The sequence below is a fragment of the Narcine bancroftii genome, chromosome 4, assembly GCF_036971445.1.
Source record: "Narcine bancroftii isolate sNarBan1 chromosome 4, sNarBan1.hap1, whole genome shotgun sequence".
Lineage (NCBI taxonomy): Eukaryota > Metazoa > Chordata > Chondrichthyes > Torpediniformes > Narcinidae > Narcine > Narcine bancroftii.
Window position 1 is genome coordinate 220,664,313 of NC_091472.1, and position 19,083 is coordinate 220,683,395.

General features: G+C 44.1%; 1 protein-coding gene across 1 annotated transcript in view; it reads left to right on the top strand.

Moving 5' to 3' along the window:
• LOC138762438 (trichohyalin-like) overlaps positions 1–19,083 on the top strand; it is a 166,760-nt gene that overhangs the window by 124,077 nt on the left and 23,600 nt on the right. The window contains exons 15-20 of the mRNA XM_069936195.1: positions 1,031–1,156; positions 4,118–4,288; positions 4,683–4,775; positions 6,237–6,329; positions 6,914–7,006; positions 17,475–17,601. Of these exons, the coding sequence (XP_069792296.1) occupies positions 1,031–1,156; positions 4,118–4,288; positions 4,683–4,775; positions 6,237–6,329; positions 6,914–7,006; positions 17,475–17,601 (703 nt within the window). The remainder of the gene's footprint in view (positions 1–1,030; positions 1,157–4,117; positions 4,289–4,682; positions 4,776–6,236; positions 6,330–6,913; positions 7,007–17,474; positions 17,602–19,083) is intronic.

Genomic DNA, 19,083 nt, shown 5'->3' on the forward strand with positions numbered 1-19,083 from the left:
CTCATCAGGTTCATTATGCTGCGGCAGAGTGCTGCCTTTCTTGCCTTGTGAGGGAGCTCTCCAAAGCAAATACCATAGATCATGCTGCAGTTTCTCATAGCTATGAACTCGACATCAAACAAGCCTCAGATTTCTAATGGAAATGCCAGTGGTCCATAATACTCTGCATCTTTCTGCCATTATTGGCTTCTGGCACATGTCAAATCAATGAGTTTATGATAAAGCCAATGAGACACGATTGCCTGCCAATACTGGAGAGTTTACAGGAGATAAAGAAGTTTGAAAGGAGTAGTGGCTCTATTACAGAGCCAGCGATCTGAGTTTGATTCTGGCACTATCTGTAAGGAATTTACATTCTTGTATCTGCAGGGGTTTCCTCCGATTTCCTTCCATGTTCCAAAATGTAAGGGGGTGGTAGGTTAATTGGGATATTTGGGGGCACCTGCTCGTGGACCGACAGGGCCTGTTACCGCACTGTACACCTATAAATCATCATTGAGTAGCCACAATTCTGTATATGGATTTTATCACATACCTCCAGTACATACTTATGCTGCAACCATTGTGAAAGTTCTCACAACCCGGCGAGCCTGCATCCTGCATGGATGTAACAAGTATCCTTTACCATGCCAGTTATGAGAAAGTAGCATCTAAATACGTGTGTGATAGTGGAAGCCATATGTTTTTTTATGGCGTGTACATGTGTAAGGATATGTTATGCTTTTAGACCCAGGTGTATATAACTGTCTTCCTGGCATGCTCTACTCTACTGGAATTCCATATTTCTTTGACATAGAATGGGGCCATTCTGTCCATTGAGTGTAGATCAACCCTCAGAGCAATCCTTTCTATTTTTTCATGGTGCCTTTAAGCCACCTCATTTTCACAGCATCCAAGGGATCTTTTACAGAACCAGTTAACTTAACAATTAGCACTTATGACTGTGAATGGAACACCAGGAGAATGTACAAACTATACACAGACAGTACTGTTTGTGAATACTTGCTAATTGGTGCACTTTTTGTTTCAGGGATCCAGAGCAGCTTCAAGCCTCTCTGCAGCTACCTTTGCCTCCTTGGGGGGGACCTCATCAAGGCGAGGTAGTGGGGAGACCACCACCTCGATAGACACTGAAGGTTCTATTCGAGAGATCAAGGTATGGGTGTATTGGAAAGGTGTAAAGGAAAAAGGTCATTCCAATGCTTGTGGGGCCAGGGAAAATCTTATCCAGGTGCACATGGATAAGAAACTTCCTTGCAAATGCCCAGATTTCTTGAATGCTCCTTTAACTCCATAGCAGAGATGAAGAAATCCTTTGCATTCATAAAGTGTTAGGAATCTTGATCGGTTTGCAAGAGTGATACTGGCAGAAATATTTAGAGTGCTTGAATCATGATCATCTTCCAAAGAGGATATATCTAATTGTAACTGCAAAGTCATTCTCTTCTTTGAGCCACACAAAAAGTAATTGTCAGGGTCCTCCTCATCTGCCACTTCAATGTGGCCACAGTTAGATTCTGACCACCTGGACAAGATCTGTACTACATGGCAACTCCAGAAAAAATGCAAGGAGCAGGACCAATCACTATTCATGATCTTGTTCAACCTCACTAATACCATTAATTTCATCAGCTGAGTGGGAACAGAAAACCCTCAAATTCAGCTTCTTACTGAAATTTGCTTCTTTTACTTATGCTTGTTTCATGAACCATGCAAGCCATGAATTTTAAAGCAATGCTTCGAACTCATGGATCCACAAGAGCCAGTCTAATGAGACCTTTGTCAAATAAAGGCTGTGTCATTGTCAGAATTTTTAAACCTTTTTCGCTACAATGCTACCTTGCTCATACCAAACTTCTCATGGGAGTGGACCCAACCTTCACAGCTCACGGGAAAATATTCAACCGCAGTGACTATACTTCAGGACAAATGTCACCCAAACTTCAGTAGTCAAACTGCAGTATATAGACAGTGTTTATATTCATGTGTGCTCGGAGGATGAGCTCTAAGTCATAATTTACTTGTTTTCTTAAGCATTTGGAGGAAGTGCTTTATGCTAAGGACAAAAATCCCCTGTCAACCTGCCCATTCCGTTCCAAGACAATGATCTTCTACCAACATTTGCTTGGTCTCCACACAATCCTCTGACAATCAAGGTTCATGACAACCCTAAAATGATGTCCCAGAGTACCCTTGCTCCATTGAGGAAAAGGGCGTTTGAAGATCAAGACCTCGAACCTGACACATATTGCATTGTCTACTGCCAAAAGTGACACTTGCCTTCCTCTTAGCTTCTGAGATTTGCTGAACCTTCAGCAGTTATCTACCACCAACAATGAATCTGCAAAATTCTTCAAATTCATTGAATAGATTAATGTACCAACCACAAGATCTTCTCCCAGGCAAAGATTGTCCAGCAAGGTAGACCAGAAAATCTGTAGATGCTATCATTGTATTGCACAACAATCTCAGCGTCTGCAGACTTTCCTGTTTAATTCCATTTGTGCATTTCTTAACATTCTCCAGCATACAGGCTCCAATTATAATCAGCCAACCCCCTGAGGCAAATCATTCTTAAAACCAGAATCTGGAAATGGGCATTATTTTCTAAGCTCTGACAGAAGAGAAGATCTGATATATAGATTGATTCAAGAATGCACTCAGACTCTCCTTGAAATGGTGCAACATTCCTACTGACACTTGGAATCCATGGTCACTCTATGGAGAAATAGTGTTGAGAACTTGAGTACATGCAGTGGGGGAACACAGAAACCCAGTGTAAATAGCAAAAGGAGCACACCACCTCACAGACACCTCATGCCCCCACCTTGATAGGTGCACTTTCTCCACTGTGGTTTCCACATTGGTTTCAGACAACTCAGAACCCAGGAAACTAGAGTGGAAGCAAGTCATCTTTGATCCCAAAGAACTGACAAAGGTAAAGACTTGAATACTTGTACTTGAAAGCTTGATACCTGCAAGTTCATGAAGCACAAGCAGGGAGGCAACATTAAGCTGGGTAGCTTTATTGTGACTGCCACAGGAACCTTCTTTTTAAGATTCCTTGTGAAAATACATACATAGCATCACATACAACCCTGAGATTCTTCTGCTGCCTCTAATTGTTTTTCTATTCTCTGTCTCTGTGTAATTTTTGTCTGTCATTAATCTGTGATCTCTCATTGTTCTTCCTATTCAGACTCTATTTTTATTCTTTGTCAGTGTTTCTCCATGACTTCATACCTATTAGTCCCTTTTTGATCTTTATTCCTTCCTTCTCCTCTGTCTCCAGTTTTGTCCTTTCTGTCCGTGCTGCTGTTGTTTCTTTTTCCATCTTCTCCATGTGTTTTTGTGCTTTTGCATGGAATCCTTCCTTATTCTTATCCCTCAATATCTCTCCTTTTCCTTTGTGCTCTCTTGCCTGTTTTCTTTGTCTCTTTTCCATCCATTTCACTCTGCTCTCCAACTGTCTGTTCTCACCGCTGTCCAATTTTACCACCAACAGGAAATCTTTGAATTAAAGGACCAAATACATGATGTTGAAGGAAAATACATGAAGGGGTTGAAGGAGCTGAAGGTACCTGGTTTGGGAATGAGTGTGAGCCCTTTCCTTAATGGTGCTTAGACATCATGGGAACTAATAAATTCAGTTCCAACTGATCTTGCATCTGAACAGCATCCAACTAATAGCATGACCCTCTCCGTTTTTTTTTTACCCTAACAATAATCAAACTTGAAACAATTCATTCTTGTGCTTATTCTCTCTCTAATCTTTTGGATCACTACCCTATTCCATCCTTCACCAGTAGTCAGTTCATCCATATCCTTGCAGGGTACAGTTGTCCACCAATCCTGTCTGGTTGAGAGGGTTTGAAAATCCTATTCCAAGGATGGGTTGATTCATATATTGCTTTCTGTTGGCGAAGAAAGTCTTAACTACTGGTTGTCTGTGTTCTTGTATATATTATTGATGTCGGTAATTCCTCACAATATGAAGACTTCTCTGCCCTATCACTGTGTATTTAGTTTTTAAGGCATACTTTGTCTTGGTTCATTGCTGGTGGAATCCATTGTTATTAAGGCCCATTCTAGGTTTTTTTTTCCTCTCCCCATCCAGGACTCCTTGATGGAGGTTGAGGAGAAGTATAAAAAGGCCATGGTATCAAATGCACAGCTAGACAATGAAAAAGCCAACCTTATGTACCAGGTGGATACACTGAGGGAAGACCTGCTCGAGCTAGAGGAACAGTTAGCAGAAGTGCACAGGGGACATGAGGAAAAGACCAAGGTAAGTAGACATGGTATCACAGGCCAGTGACAGCAGTTGCAGCTCCAAGAATGGGTGAAACTTTCATTCTCTTCAATGATTATGACATTCCCACACATGTGGAGAACTCTGTGCTCCACCAATTGGTGGAAATCTCAAAAAAGGTTCCCATCCTACCAGATACACCTCATCTTTATTTACTGGCCTACCCACATATGGGTTTTTTGAAGGTTGAGGAACATGGATGATGCAGTCTCATTCAGGTCCCACATAACTTTGGTGCCCTGGGAGGAGAAACTGGATGGATTTTGATCTGTGGACAAAATTCATCATTATCCCTGGGATTATAGATAGTTCTATTTTCAACTGTCCTGCTTTACTGAAGCTGTAACATCTATCTTTCTCCTCTTCCTAGGAATTGGAAAGACAAAAACATGCTTATAGCATCTTGCAGCATCAGTTTGAAGAAATAAAGGAGACCCTTAAAGAGAGGGAAAAGATGTTAACGGTAAGTGAATTGGTAAAGGCCATTCCAGACAAGCTGGCAGCATAGCTGCCACGACTAGCCATTTCTTCTGGCGTATGTGCTGTGATAACTCACGGAATGCTTTGGTCAAGGTGCTGTGTCAGATTCCAGGTTTGTTTAGGATTAGCCAAACTTTTTTCGTCTAATTACTAGTGACTTTTGTTTATTGTGCATGTGTAGGCCAGTTTTATTTCATATGTGAAGCTGGATTATGGCTGCAATATCATTCTACTAGCCAAATATACAACTAGTTCCGTTACATTTTGTTTTAATTTAATGCACTGAAGCTATCCTGGTTTCCTTGGGCCAGTGCCACATGTCTTGAAAACACCCCCCCTCTTCTCCCTTTCAATCTGGTCTCTTCCTAATAATTGACCCCACTGTTGTAGGCATTGCCCAAGAATTGGGTCTGGGTACAGCAGAGAAAGTGGTGAGGGAAGCCAGTCGAAAGAAGAAAGAATTCTGATAGCGTGAGACTGGATGACATAACATGCCAGTTAAGGGGCAATTAAGATCCGATTAAGCTAATTTGTTTATTGTATTGACAATGATGGAACATCTTCAGCAGGACAGACTACAAAAATAAAGAAAAAGAAAAAAGAAAAAGTGGGACAAAATGATGTAAACCAAAAATGGCCAATTCTGATACAAACAGATAAAAAATAAATTGCTTAAATTTACAGTATTCAGTGGCAGTACAGTTAATGTAGTGGTCAATACTATTACAGAGCCAGTGACCCAGATTCAAATCCGCCGCCATCAGTAAGGAGTTTGTGTATTCTCGCCACGACCAGTGCGTGGGTCTCCTCCCACCCTCGAAAACCATACAGGGTTTGAGGGTCATTGCTGTATCTGCCAATTTTTAAAAAAGTTAAGTCCTGCAATCTGGAACATGCCCAGGTGCAAGTTGAGATATTCTTTCTCAAGCTTGCAATGGGTCTCCTAGTAACAATTCAGGAGGCCACAACCTGCATGATAAATTAAACTGACAGGCAAAGGGACACTCAGAATTATTCCTACAGACTGAGCACAGGTGCTCCACAGAGCCATCACCAATCTGCATTGTATGCCCAGATCAGCAGTACACTCTGGAACCAGTTTCTATCTAACTCCCAGCATGCTGGGAAGAAGTCATTCCAAATGAGGTAGTCAGTGGGCTTGGAGTGGGAATAGAATACAGCACAGTTCAGATTGTACCTTTGTCTTCATTAAGTGATATTTTTAAGGTGGAGTTTTCTGTTTTTGCTAACTCAGAGATTTTTAAATTATCTGAGGTGGCATTTAAATTTTAATCCATGAGAGATTTGCATTTATCTAATGTGCCTTTCAGTATGCCACCGTTTCGTGTGTTAACCCTTTCTTTAGCTTTTTACTGTCACCTCCTTTGCACTTTCTCTATCTGTTTTCCTCCTCTGCTGTACTTGCCGTGCATCCAACTGGCAGGAAATCAAAGAGCTGAACCAGAAACAGCGTTTTTTTGCCCAAGAAATCTCTGACCTCCAGGAGACGCTGGAATGGAAGGACAAGAAAATTGGGGTAGGAACTGGCTATGCATGAACCTGACACCGCGACCACCCACCTGTTCCTTGTTCAGCTTTTAACACTGGTCACCAGTTTTTGTTATCCCCAAAACCCTGGTGATTGACAGAGTGACAAAAGTGAAGCAAGGATAATCAGGAAGACTCTCCCAGTAGATTCAGGGACAAGGAAGTCATAGATTTATTCTCACTACTTCATAGGATTAAAACAGTGTCACATTCCACAGGCCTGGGTTTCATTCCTGTGGTGTTAGTGAAGAAACACCGGTCAGATCCCACTGTTGTCCTTTTTCTCCTTCCAGGTTGATGCACTCTCCTGAGGCTATTTTGTAACACTACAGAGTTGTTGAGCTGTCAAACGTTGTTGAGGAGATAACAAAAAGGATTTGACTCCATCCTCTGTTAAGAACTGTTTACTTCCAATTGATGTACAGGATTAAGCCTGCTGTTTTTCCCTAATCTTTTGAATCTTGCCTCTATCTTCTCACTTTGAATTCTATCCCCACAAGGTCTGCTTTTCCCTATCTATTCGTATATACATTTTTCCTTTTTCTCATTTCTCTCCTCTCACTGATGCATTAGGCCTTAGAAAGACAGAAGGAGTACTCTGAAGGCATCAGGATTGATCGAGATGAGCTTAGGAATGAGGTTGTGATCCTGAAGGAGAGACTAAAGGTATGGATTTAGGACTGGAAAATTTCTACTTATCTGGGATACTGAGCTATCAGTTGCATGCATTAACAATTGTGTGTCGATGGGATTGAAAATTGGGTGTTTTAAGAAGGGTGGGCAATTTACTGGCAGTAACTGGGATAGCTTGCAAGCTATTACAACTCATAAGCATGAATTAATTTTTGTTGAACAACCAGGGTAATGTTATTTGTTACTCTCAGTACTTGTGGGTAGGGATAAGAAATTAGTTTGGCCTCCATCACCCAGTTCCTGTTCACTGGTCATTGGTTCTGCTTGAGGATGGGTCAGACTGGACCTGGGTCCTGGATTCATGCTGCTATCCAACAGCCTTTCTATACTCCATGCATGTAGAGTGAACCGCTAGTACAAAGCTCCAAAGGGGAGAGTTATGGTGTACTCAACTGAAGAATTAAAGCAGGAAAAATGTGGTTGTATTAGTATTTACTCCTTTTTCATTTGTGTTAGGGAAATTTATTCCCACTAGAAACACTGTGAACAGAGTTGAACAACAAAAGAAATCGGCCATTTTGCCACCATAGCCATGCCGACCTTCTGTTCATCTACACAATTCCATTTTTCTGCATTCAGGCCATATTCTTCAATGCTTTGACTTTAAATGTGTGCCTAATTGTCACTTAATCTCAGTCCTTGTATCTACTTGCTGTGGCATTGCATTCCAGATATCAACTCTTTTCTTCTTTGGCTTGGCTTCACGGACGAAGATTTATGGAGGGCTAATGTCCACGTCAGCTGCAGGCTCGTTTGTGGCTGACAAGTCCGATGCGCGACAGGCAGACACGGTTGCAGCGGTTGCAAGGGAAAATTGGTTGGTTGGGGTTGAGTGTTGGGTTTTTCCTCCTTTGTCTTTTGTCAGTGAGGTGGGCTCTGCGGTCTTCTTCAAAGGAGGTTGCTGCCCGCCGAACTGTGAGGCGCCAAGATGCACGGTTTGAGGCGATATCAGCCCACTGGCGGTGGTCAATGTGGCAGGCACCGAGAGATTTCTTTAGGCAGTCCTTGTACCTCTTCTTTGGTGCACCTCTGTCACAGTGGCCAGTGGAGAGCTCGCCATATAACACGATCTTGGGAAGGTGATGGTCCTCCATTCTGGAGACGTGACCTACCCAGTGCAGTTTGATCTTCAGCAGCGTGGATTCGATGCTGTCGGCCTCTGCCATCTCGAGTACTTCGATGTTGGAGATGAAGTCGCTTCAATGAATGTTGAGGATGGAGCGGAGACAATGCTGGTGGAAGCGTTCTAGGAGCTGTAGGTGATGCCGGTAGAGGACCCATGATTCGGAGCCGAACAGGAGTGTGGGTATGACAACGGCTCTGTATACGCTAATCTTTGTGAGGTTTTTTCAGTTGGTTGTTTTTCCAGACTCTTTTGTGTAGTCTTCCAAAGGCGCTATTTGCCTTGGCGAGTCTGTTGTCTATCTCGTTGTCGATCCATGCATCCGATGAAATGGTGCAGCCGAGGTAGGTAAACTGGTTGACCGTTTTGAGTTTTGTGTGCCCGATGGAGATGTGGGGTGGCTGGTAGTCATGGTGAGGAGCTGGCTGATGGAGGACCTCAGTTTTCTTCAGGCTGACTTCCAGGCCAAACATTTTGGCAGTTTCTGCAAAACAGGACGTCAAGCGCTGAAGAGCTGGCTCTGAATGGGCAACTAAAGCGGCATCGTCTGCAAAGAGTAGTTCACGGACAAGTTGTTCTTGTGTCTTGGTGTGGGTTTGCAGGCACCTCAAATTGAAGAGACTGCCATCCGTGCGGTACCGGATGTAAACAGCGTCTTCATTGTTGAGGTCTTTCATGGCTTGTTTCAGCATCATGCTGAAGAAAATTGTAAAGATTGAAGAATAATACCTAGTGTCGCCAAAAATGTTCTCCCAGAATCACAGTGTGGCTTTCGCGCAAACAGAGGAACTACTGACATGGTCTTTGCCCTCAGACAGCTCCAAGAAAAGTGCAGAGAACAAAACAAAGGACTCTACATCACCTTTGTTGACCTCACCAAAGCCTTCGACACCGTAAGTAGGAAAGGGCTTTGGCAAATACTAGAGCGCCTCGGATGCCCCCCAAAGTTCCTCAACGTGGCTATCTAACTGCACGAAAACCAACAAGGTCGGGTTAGATACAGCAATGAGGTCTCTGAACCCTTCTCCATTAACAATGGCGTGAAGCAAGGCTGCGTTCTTGCACCAACCCTCAACTACTCTGTGAAAAAGAACTAACCCATGGATCCTTTTTTAAACCTATGCGCTCATCTCCAATATTCCTACCATGGGAAAAATTCTGTCCATCTACCCTAGCTATGTCTCTCAAAATCTTATATACTCAACTGTGATCACCTCTCAGCCTCGTTGCTTCAAGAAAAATAAGACTATCTTATCCAATTTCTCCCCATAATTTATGTCCTCCAATCTAGGCAACATTGTAGTGAATTTCCTTAGCACTCTCCAGCATAATCTCTAGTGTGGCGATGAGAACTGCAGAATATATTTTGAATGTGGCTTAACCAGTGTTTCATAAAATTGCAACGCCATGTCCCAGCTCTGATACAGGAAACCCCTACATTGCAGCTATTCAGGTAACAGAAATTTGCTCTTGTAGAATTTAAATTTAAACAATTTTCTGACCTCACATTGTACATATGTGGCTTTTCATTGCAGAATATATTTTGTAGGAAAATACCCAACCTTCCTGCTGCCCCCCCCCCCCCTCCCCCACCCAAGTAACATGGATCACCTGTATTCCATGGAAGTTGCGCAAGCATTACATTAGCTTTTTTTTTCCATGATTTTCAGGGAACTATGAACATGAAAACTCTCTGTTCATCATCATTCCTTTCTATCACCAAGCCAATTTTGTATATAATTACCCAGCATGCCTTGAATCCCATGTGCATTAACTTCTCAACCAGACTACCACATGAAACCTTGTCAAATGCCTGACAAAAGTCCATTTGCTACATCCTCCAAAACCTCAGGATTTTCCCAGTCTCATTAATCTCTCGCCTTTCAAAAATATGGGAGTCATGGCCCTAGAGTTTTCTCCAATAATTTACTTTCCAGTGATAGAGGTTCACTGGGTTGTAGGTAACTGGTTATCCCTGTTGCCTTACACCAATAAAGGAACAACTTTAACTATCCTCCAGTCTTCCAGTACCTCATGTGTGATAAATTATGATGCAAAAAAATCTCCATTAGAGTTCCAGCAATCTGGTCCCTTGTTTCTCATAACATTTACCACTTGCCCAGTTTCATTTCCATGGTCAAATACAGCCCCCATATTGTATCAAAAAATATCATGGGTATGGTTAACAAAACCTGCCCCATCAAAGTCCCTTACACTAATGTAATCCCAGTCAATGTTGGAAAAGTTAAAATCCTTGGGGGTTATAACCTGTTTGTTTTTACACCTTTTGAGCAATTGACATACATATCTGTTCCTCTAATTCCCATTGCTATTGGGAAATTATAGTACAGGTATAACCCCAGCAAAGTCTTATTCTTGAATTCTACCCATGTGACATTGATAGGCTTCCCCTCCAAGATATCCTCTCTGAATACATTTGTGGTGTTTCCCCTCTTTTGCATTGGCCCTGTCAGCCTCAAATTTGTAAGCTGCCAGTCCTTTACTCAACTACTTTTCCATGATTGCAATAATATTGTAATTCCATGTGCTTATCAAGCGATTTACCTGTAAGCATCCTCGCATTAATATAAATGCAGTTGAACCTTCTATCATCCTCAAGTTCCTGAACCAGCCTCTGCCTGCTCTCCCCACTGGACTTTCTTGATTTATTTTCTATATTCAGATCACTCATCCCACCTGCCACACTGCTATTTAGTTTCACACCCCTTCTGCCAAATTATTTTAAACCCTCCCAAGTAATGTGAGCAAACCTTCCTGCAAGGATATTGATTCCTTCCAATTTAGATGCAATCTAGCCACCTTTTGCAGGTCCCACCTATACCAGGAATGATTCCATTGTTCCTTCCTCTTGCACCAGCAAAACACATCTGACCTATCCTTCCAATTTTAGCCTGCCTCCCTAACACTTGGAGTAAATTATATGACGCCATGAGGGACTGCAGATGCTTGAAATTAAAAACAAAAAACAAAAATTATGGAAATGCTCATCAGGTCTCATGCATTTTTAAAAATATTTTATTTACAGTTTTAAATCATATGATAATAGTTATAACACATCGATACAAGCATTATATAATTAAACCTCCCCCCCCCCCAACCTCCTCGCCCACCCCACTAACACCCTCCCTCTTCCCATACCCACCTACAAAGAAAGATAAAAGGAGATCATTATTAAAAAGTATGGAGCTGTGGAAACTGAGACATCCACCGGAGCAAATTGGGAGATCAAATTTTAATATCAAGATTTTTTTAAATATGGGCTCCATACTTTTACAAAAAAAATGATATTTATCCCTCAAATTGTATGTTGCGGCGGCACACTCTCTCATGGCGAACCAGCCCCGCTTGTACCACCACGTGGCGGGGCAGCCATGAGAAGATGGTGCCGTCAGGAGTTCTCCCTGCCTCGTGCTTCTAGCCCAGCGCGCGCCTTGGGCAGACATTATGGCGTCACCACACATGCGGTGGCCGGGCTCACGCAGCCCTTAAATGGGCACGTGCGGGATTTGAATAAAACAGTCGTTGAGTGCATACAACGTGGTGGCTGTGAGTTTCTTCGCTGTAGCTACTGCTACATTGGTGACCTCGACGAGCCCAGACGTCTTTCTGGTCTCAACATGGATCCCACTGAGATCAACGCCGTTGCTATCAAACTGCCCCGCTTCTGGACCCATCGCCCGCGTATATGGTTCGGGCAGGCGGAGGTGCAGTTTCGCCTCAGGAACATTTCCGCAGACGCCACGATGTTTTACCACGTTGTGAGTGTGCTGGACGAAGAGACAGCAGCCAGGGTGTACGATCTCATCCACAACCCACTAGCCGAGGCTAAATACCCTGCCCTCGAGAACCTTCTCCTGGGCACGTTCGGTCTTTCCCCACAACAGCAGGCCTCCAGACTCCTGCATCTGGACGGGGTGGGAGACCAAATGCCATCGGCCTCATGGACAAGATGCTGGTGCTGGCAGAAAATCACAAGCCCTGCTTCTTATTCTACCAGATCTTCCTGGAGCAGATGCCCGAGGACATTCAGCTCTTACTGGTGGACGAGGACTTCACGGACCCATGGCAAGTTGCAGCCCGAGCAGACACCTTCTGGCACACCAAAAGGGAGAATGAGGCCACCCTCAGCCGTCACTCATCCAGGAACCAGCCGACCGCAGGCCCCACCCCTCCCCCCCCACCACCACCAAGCTCAAGCCAGAGGAGCACCATTCCACCTGGTGCTTTTACCATCAACGTTGGGGGGCACAAGCTCGTAAGTGCAGGCAACCGTGTACCTATCAGGGAAATGACCCGGCCAGCCACCGTTGATGGCTGAGATGGCTGGCCACACGAACAGCTTCCTGCACATAACAGATAAGTCCACCGGCCAGTGTTTCCTGGTGCACACCAGAGCGCATCTGAGGGTCCTGCCCCCAACCACCCTCGAGACACGCACCTGAGCTCATGGTCCCACCCTGTGGGCGGCCAACGGTTCTGCCTTCAAAACCTTTAGCACCCACAGGGCGCAGATCCAGATCAGAAAAGATAAATTTCGCTGGAGGTTCGTGCTGGCCTCAGTGGGTACTGCGCTGTTGGGGGCCGACTTCCTCAGAGTGCTAGTAGTGCTAGCCTACTAGTCGACATGAAGGGCAAAAGACTGGTCAACGCTCGCACCTTGCACTCGGTTAGCCTGGATGCCACGGACGCCTGCAAGCCCGAAATCGCCACTCCCAGGGACAAATATTCCAGCACACTCGATGAGTTCCCCTCCATCCTGCAGCCCCAGTTCAAAGCTGCCTTGCCCCAGCACAGGGTATGCCACTACTTCTCTACGCAAGGCCCCCCGCTGTACGCCAAGGCCCGACAACTTCTGCCCAAGAAGCTGCAGCTAGCCAAGGAGGAGTTCTCTCACCTGCAGGAATTGGGTATCGTCCACCGCTCGGACAGCCCCTGGGCATCCCCTCTTCACATGGTCCCCAAATCCTCCGTGACCACGCCGGACAGGTACCCGATTCCCCACGTTCAGGACTTTACAGCCAACCTCCACGGCGCCCAGGTCTTCTCGAAAGTCAACCTGGTGCGAGGCTATCATCAGATCCCAGTCCATCCCGAGGACATTGGTAAGATGGCAATCATCACCCCCTTCAGCCTTCTTGAATTCTTGCGCATGCCCTTCGGGCTCAAGAACGCGGCCCAGACTTTTCAGCGCCTCATGGATGCAGTGGGTAGGGACTTGAACTTTGTGTTTATTTACCTCGACGATATCGGCGCCAGAAAAAGTCGCGGTCGTACGGCAGTTCCCCAAACCCACCACCCTCAAGGGCCTGCAAGAATTCGTAGGGATGGTAAACTTTTATCATCATTTCATCCCTGGCTCCGCCCACATCATGCGGCCACTGTTCGCTTTGATCACCACTAAGGATAAGGTTCTGGTCCGGTCAGAGGAGGCAGTGAGCGCTTTCACGGCAACGAAGGACGTCCTGGCTAGCGCCACCTTATTGGTCCACCTGCGCCCGGAGGCACACACCGCACTCTCAGTAGACCCTTCATCCAGGGCCGTAGGGGGCGTACTCGAACACTGGGTTAATGGACAGTACCGCCCGCTGGCCTTTTTTAGCAGGCACCTTTGCCCGGTGGAGCTCAAGTACAGCGCTTTCGATCGGGAGCTCCTGGTGCCATTCAGCACTTCCGGTATTTCCTGGAGGGCAGGCCATTCACTTTATTCATGGACTACAAGCCCTTCACATAGGCTCTCGCAATGGCCAAGGATCCGTGGTCAGCCCAACAGCAATGCCATCTCTCCTACATGTCGAAGTTGACCACCAACATCCAGCACAGAGTAGGTAGAGACAATGTCGTGGCAGACGCGCTCTCCCGACCCCTCCGGACCACCATTTCAGGGCTCAACCTCCAGGACATTCAGTTGCCGAACAGCCCGGACACGCTGCTCTGCGACATTTCCACCAGTTCACCATACCCAGTAGTCCCGACACAGTGGAGGTCATGGGCCTTCAGCTTAATCCACAACCTGGCCCACCCCTCGGTGAAGACATCAGCGTGTATGGTGGCGGAGCGGTTTGTATGGCATGGGCTCAAGAAGGAGGTGGCCGAGATGGCGAGCTGCTGCACCAAGTGCCAGGCCTCCAAGGTCCACCGGCATACGCAGGCCCCGATTCAGCAGTTCGACCCGGCAGTTAGGAGATTCCAACACATCCATGTCAATATCGTGGGCCCCCTGCTGGTGTCCAGAGAGGCACGCTACCTGCTCACAGTGGTCGACCGGACCACGAGATGGCTGGAAGCCATTCCCATCAAGGAGATTTCCGCTGAGACGCACGCCAGGAATTTAGTCAGCCACTGGATCGCCAGGTTCGGAGTTCCAGTGCACATCACCAATGACAGAGGTGCCCAGTTCAGCTCCGACCTCTGGTCTCAACTGGCAAATCTTCTGGGGGCTAAACTCCATCATACCACAGCCTACCACCCACAAGCAAATGGTTTGGTGGAGAGATTCCATCGCCACCTGAAGTCAGATCTCACAGGCCCTGGTTGGGCAGACGAACTACCCTGGGTTCTCCTCGGCATCAGACCAGCACCCAAGAGGGACCTACAGGCGTCATCTGCAGAGCTGGTGTACGGCGCGCTACTCTCGTTACCCGGTGAGTTCTTCTGCCCAGAATCAGCTCTATGTCCGAGCACACGAACCTGTTAGCTGATCTCCGTAGCAAGCTCTCCTCGCTAGCCCCCCCCCCCCCACCACCGCCCATGCAACACAGTGCACAACAGATCCATCTTCCCATAAAGCTAGACTCTGTGTAATTCGTTTTTGTTCTGCACGGACCACACATTGCACCTTTGCAGCGCCCATACAAGGGCCCGTACAAGGTCCTCCAGTGGTCCAGCAAGACTTTTACTTTGGACATGGGGGGATAAATGAACTGTTCACCGTAGACCGCCTAAAGGCAGCACACTTGGACCTATCGCGGCTGGTTCAAACGGCTATGCCCAAACGCCGGGGCTGCCCACCCAAGCAGCGGGACGCGTAAGCCGGTTCTGGAGGGGGGGTTGTGTCACAGCACACTTTCTCGTGGCGAACTGACCCCGCTTGTACCGCCGCGTGAGAAGATGAAAAGATGGCCTCCTGCTTCCAGGCCAGCGCGCGCCTCAGGCAGCTGTTATGATGTCACCGTGCACAAGGTGGCCGAGCTCACGCTGCCCTTAAAGGGGCGCCCGCAGGGTTTGAATAAAACATTCGTTGAGTGCATCCAAAGTGGTGGCTGTGAGTTTCTTCGCAGCAGCTACCACTACAACATTATATTTTCTAAAGGAATACAAGATTTAATTTCAATATGCCATCTTTGCATTCCTAAAACTAAATCAGATTTAGTTGTCGGGCCTTGGCGTGCAGCGGGGGGCCTTGCGTAGAGAAGTGGTGGTATACCCTGTGCTGGGGCAAGGCGGTGTTGAACTGGGGCTGCAGGATGGAGGGGAACTCATCGAGTATGCTGGAATCAGATGTAATAGCCAAACAGCTAAACAGCTAAAGCCAAATGTAAATATTTGATTTGGTACATAGTCAATCTCAACCATAAAGCAATCGACTTAATATGGAGAAATATCTGGTTATAAAATTAATTGGGATAATGTGTTGCTTGATTTAGGTGGACAAATAATCTGATTAAATATTTGGGTATTAGAATTGATAGAAATGTAGATAATTTGTATAGGTTAAATTATGTTCCATAATTTAATAAAATTAAAGATGATTTAAATAGATGGAATGATTTACCTATTACTTTAATAGGAAGAGTGAATTGTACCAAAATGAATATTTTTACGAAGATTCAATATCTTTTTCAATCTATCCCTTGTTTAGTACCCAAAAATTTTTTTAAAGATCTTAATTTAATTGTAAGAAAATTTTTATGGAAGGGGAAAATGAATATGGTATCTTTGAATAAATTAACTTGGAAATTTGAATTAGGTGGATAACAACTTCCTCATTTTCAGAATTATTATAAAGTTGCAAAATTGAAATTTATTAATGCAATGATGAATTTGAATAAATCTTCTGTTTGGGCCAATATAGAATTAGATAAAATTGATGAGAAGTTTATGCTGAATTTATTTATAAGTGGAATTCAAAATTATTAACTGGTATAGATCAACCAATTTTGAAACATTTAATTGAAATATGGAATAAAATTGATTATCAGATAGGTGGGAAAGGAAAGATTTCAGTGATAAACTTTTCACCTTTACTGTTTATAATCAGTTTTTGAAAATATGGAATCAAATGGAGATAAAAAAGTTGAAGATTGTTTTAAAGCAGGTAAGTTTTTAATCTTTCAATCAAATGAAGGAGAAGTTTCAAGTTCCTGATAATACTTATTTTTGTTATTATCAGGTGAAAACGTTTTTGTTGTAGAACTTAGGCCATAGTTTAAAATTACCTAAGCAATCTGCTTTCGAATTATTGCTTACTAAAGAAGTATCAAATAAATTTATCTCTGATATGTATAAGTTATTACAAAATAAAATGCCTAAATTGAATGTTCCTAAATCAAGAATGAAATGGGAACTTGATTTAAATTGAAAGATAGATGAAAATGCTTGGAGAAATGTATGTAAAGATAGTATGACTAAGGTTATAAATGCAAGATATAGATTGGTACAATATAATTTTTTACATCAATTGTACTTAACTCCTCAAAAATCAAAGAAATTCAAATTAAATTCTTCCGATTTATGTTTTAGATGTGGACAAGAAATAGGTACTTTTTTTCATTTGACTGGGACTTGTTCTAAGGTTAAGAATTTTTGGTCACAAGTTAAATTGTTTTTGAAGTGAGTATTAAAAGTAAGTTTACCGTTTGATCCAATGTTATTTTTATTAGGTCAGACTGCATCTGCAGGAAGGGAAACCAAGTCAACATTTCTGGTCAGGGGCCTGCATCAGAACTGAAAAGGAGGCTGAACTGAAATGTGGGTGGGATATTGTACTGAATCCAATATGCACTTCGTAGGGAAAAGCATGCTACTCCTGTCGTCACATGATACTCAGATTTTCCTTCCCCTCCTCTGTATGCTAGCAGAGTTGCAGGTGTCTCTGTCATTGTCAGAAAGCTCTGTGCAGGCTAGTGCACAGGGTCTGCAACCTTCGAGCTAAGAGTGCTCAATGTAGTAGCCATTTGAAGATCACAAGCTAGCTTAAACACCATGTGAGCTGAATATTGCTCCTGAACTTATATATGGGGGCACCTCAATATTTGGGGTCAGTTTTACCTTGTAACAATTGTTCATTCTCTATCCCAGGCCCATGGGCTGTTGACAAATGGAGAAGCTGAGCACATTGGGAAGGAAGGCAGTGCACTAAGGGCAACTGCTCAGACAAGAACTCAGACAGAGGTGCAGCAACAGAGCTCCAATGATGGACCATTAGGTAAGTGCAGGATCCTCAGAGGGTGGCTTACCTCAGATTTTGAACTAGCCACTGAGTAAAGGAGTAAGAAATGATTCTAGGAAAAATTAGAATGGGCCAGATTTGGGTCACAGAACATACATGCGATTATCAAACCATTGGGAAGTATTAATTGAGGTTTTAAAAACTTGCATATCAATCCCTTCAAGAACTATTGGCCCATAATATATAGAGCAAGCATTTTTTTTTTGCAAGTGGCTGAACTGATTTAGCATTGCATTTCACCAATGAGCTCAGGAGAACTGATGCAATAACATGATTTGTGATACCTCTCAACCCTGCAGTACCTCAAGATTGTTAATATTATTTGTGGTACATGGACATCAGTCACAATTCGTGCCACACAGATGAAAGCTTATTTCAGAATGGTCCCTTCCAGCCAGCAGACACAAGAGACCTCCAGTTGGGCTGAATTTGGAACCAGATGCTAGAGATGAAAGTGCAGTGCCTGATCTGCTGTCCCATTCTGGGACTGCCTTTCTCCTTTTTAGAAGTATGAAGGTAATTAGCTCCCAATTACAGAAATGAGAAAGGTTTTTAAGACTGACTAAATTATTGATTGCACCTAGATCTGCAATCAGAGCCCAAGTACAGAATGGAATGGAAAAGTAGGATTACAGAGGTGAGCACTGTTCTCTGGGTCATTCCACTATGCTTAGTGGTACTTTACTTAGTGGTAAAATTGGGGTAGTTCAGTGCTGAGGTTTACTGCACAGATAATGCTATTCTTGACATTGGAAAAATTCTGCCATACCATTATACTTTGAAAGGGGCAGATAATTGAGAGGGAATAGTAAGGATTCCATATTTAACATTTACTCTCACATGGAATTTCAGGGCAAGTTTCATTGACATCTTTGTTGAGGTGAGTGAGAGATGATGGAAATAATTTGGAGCATGGCTATTGCTAGGTATTTCAATTTACTATTTTCCACAGAGTAACACCACCACCTGTTGGTACCTGATTGCTGATACAGTTGTCAAAGTCTCCCCCTCTTTACGGAAATCAAAGTATGTGTCTTTGAAAGTGGATTATATTCTCCTGCCACCTTTTGCAGAAATAATTAATTCAGTTCACTCTGTAAGGTAAAGAAACTGGTGACTGCACTAGGTACTGTGAAGGCTATGGGACAAGACAACATTCCAGCTGCAGTACTGCAAACATGTACTTCAGAATTCACAGCACCTCCAGCCAAGCTGTTCCAGTAGTTAAAACAATGGCATTTCCCCACTGTGGAAAATTACACGGTTTTGTCCCATTCATAAAAGGGACAAATGCAATTTTGTTTATTATCACCCAGTCAGTCAGTCATCAACAAGGTGATAGAACCTGTCATTGGTAGTGCTATCAAGTACCATGTACACCAATAACCTATTCACCACATTTGATTTTCCAGACCTCAGCATAACCTTGGTCCAGACATGGACTAAATAAGAGAGAGA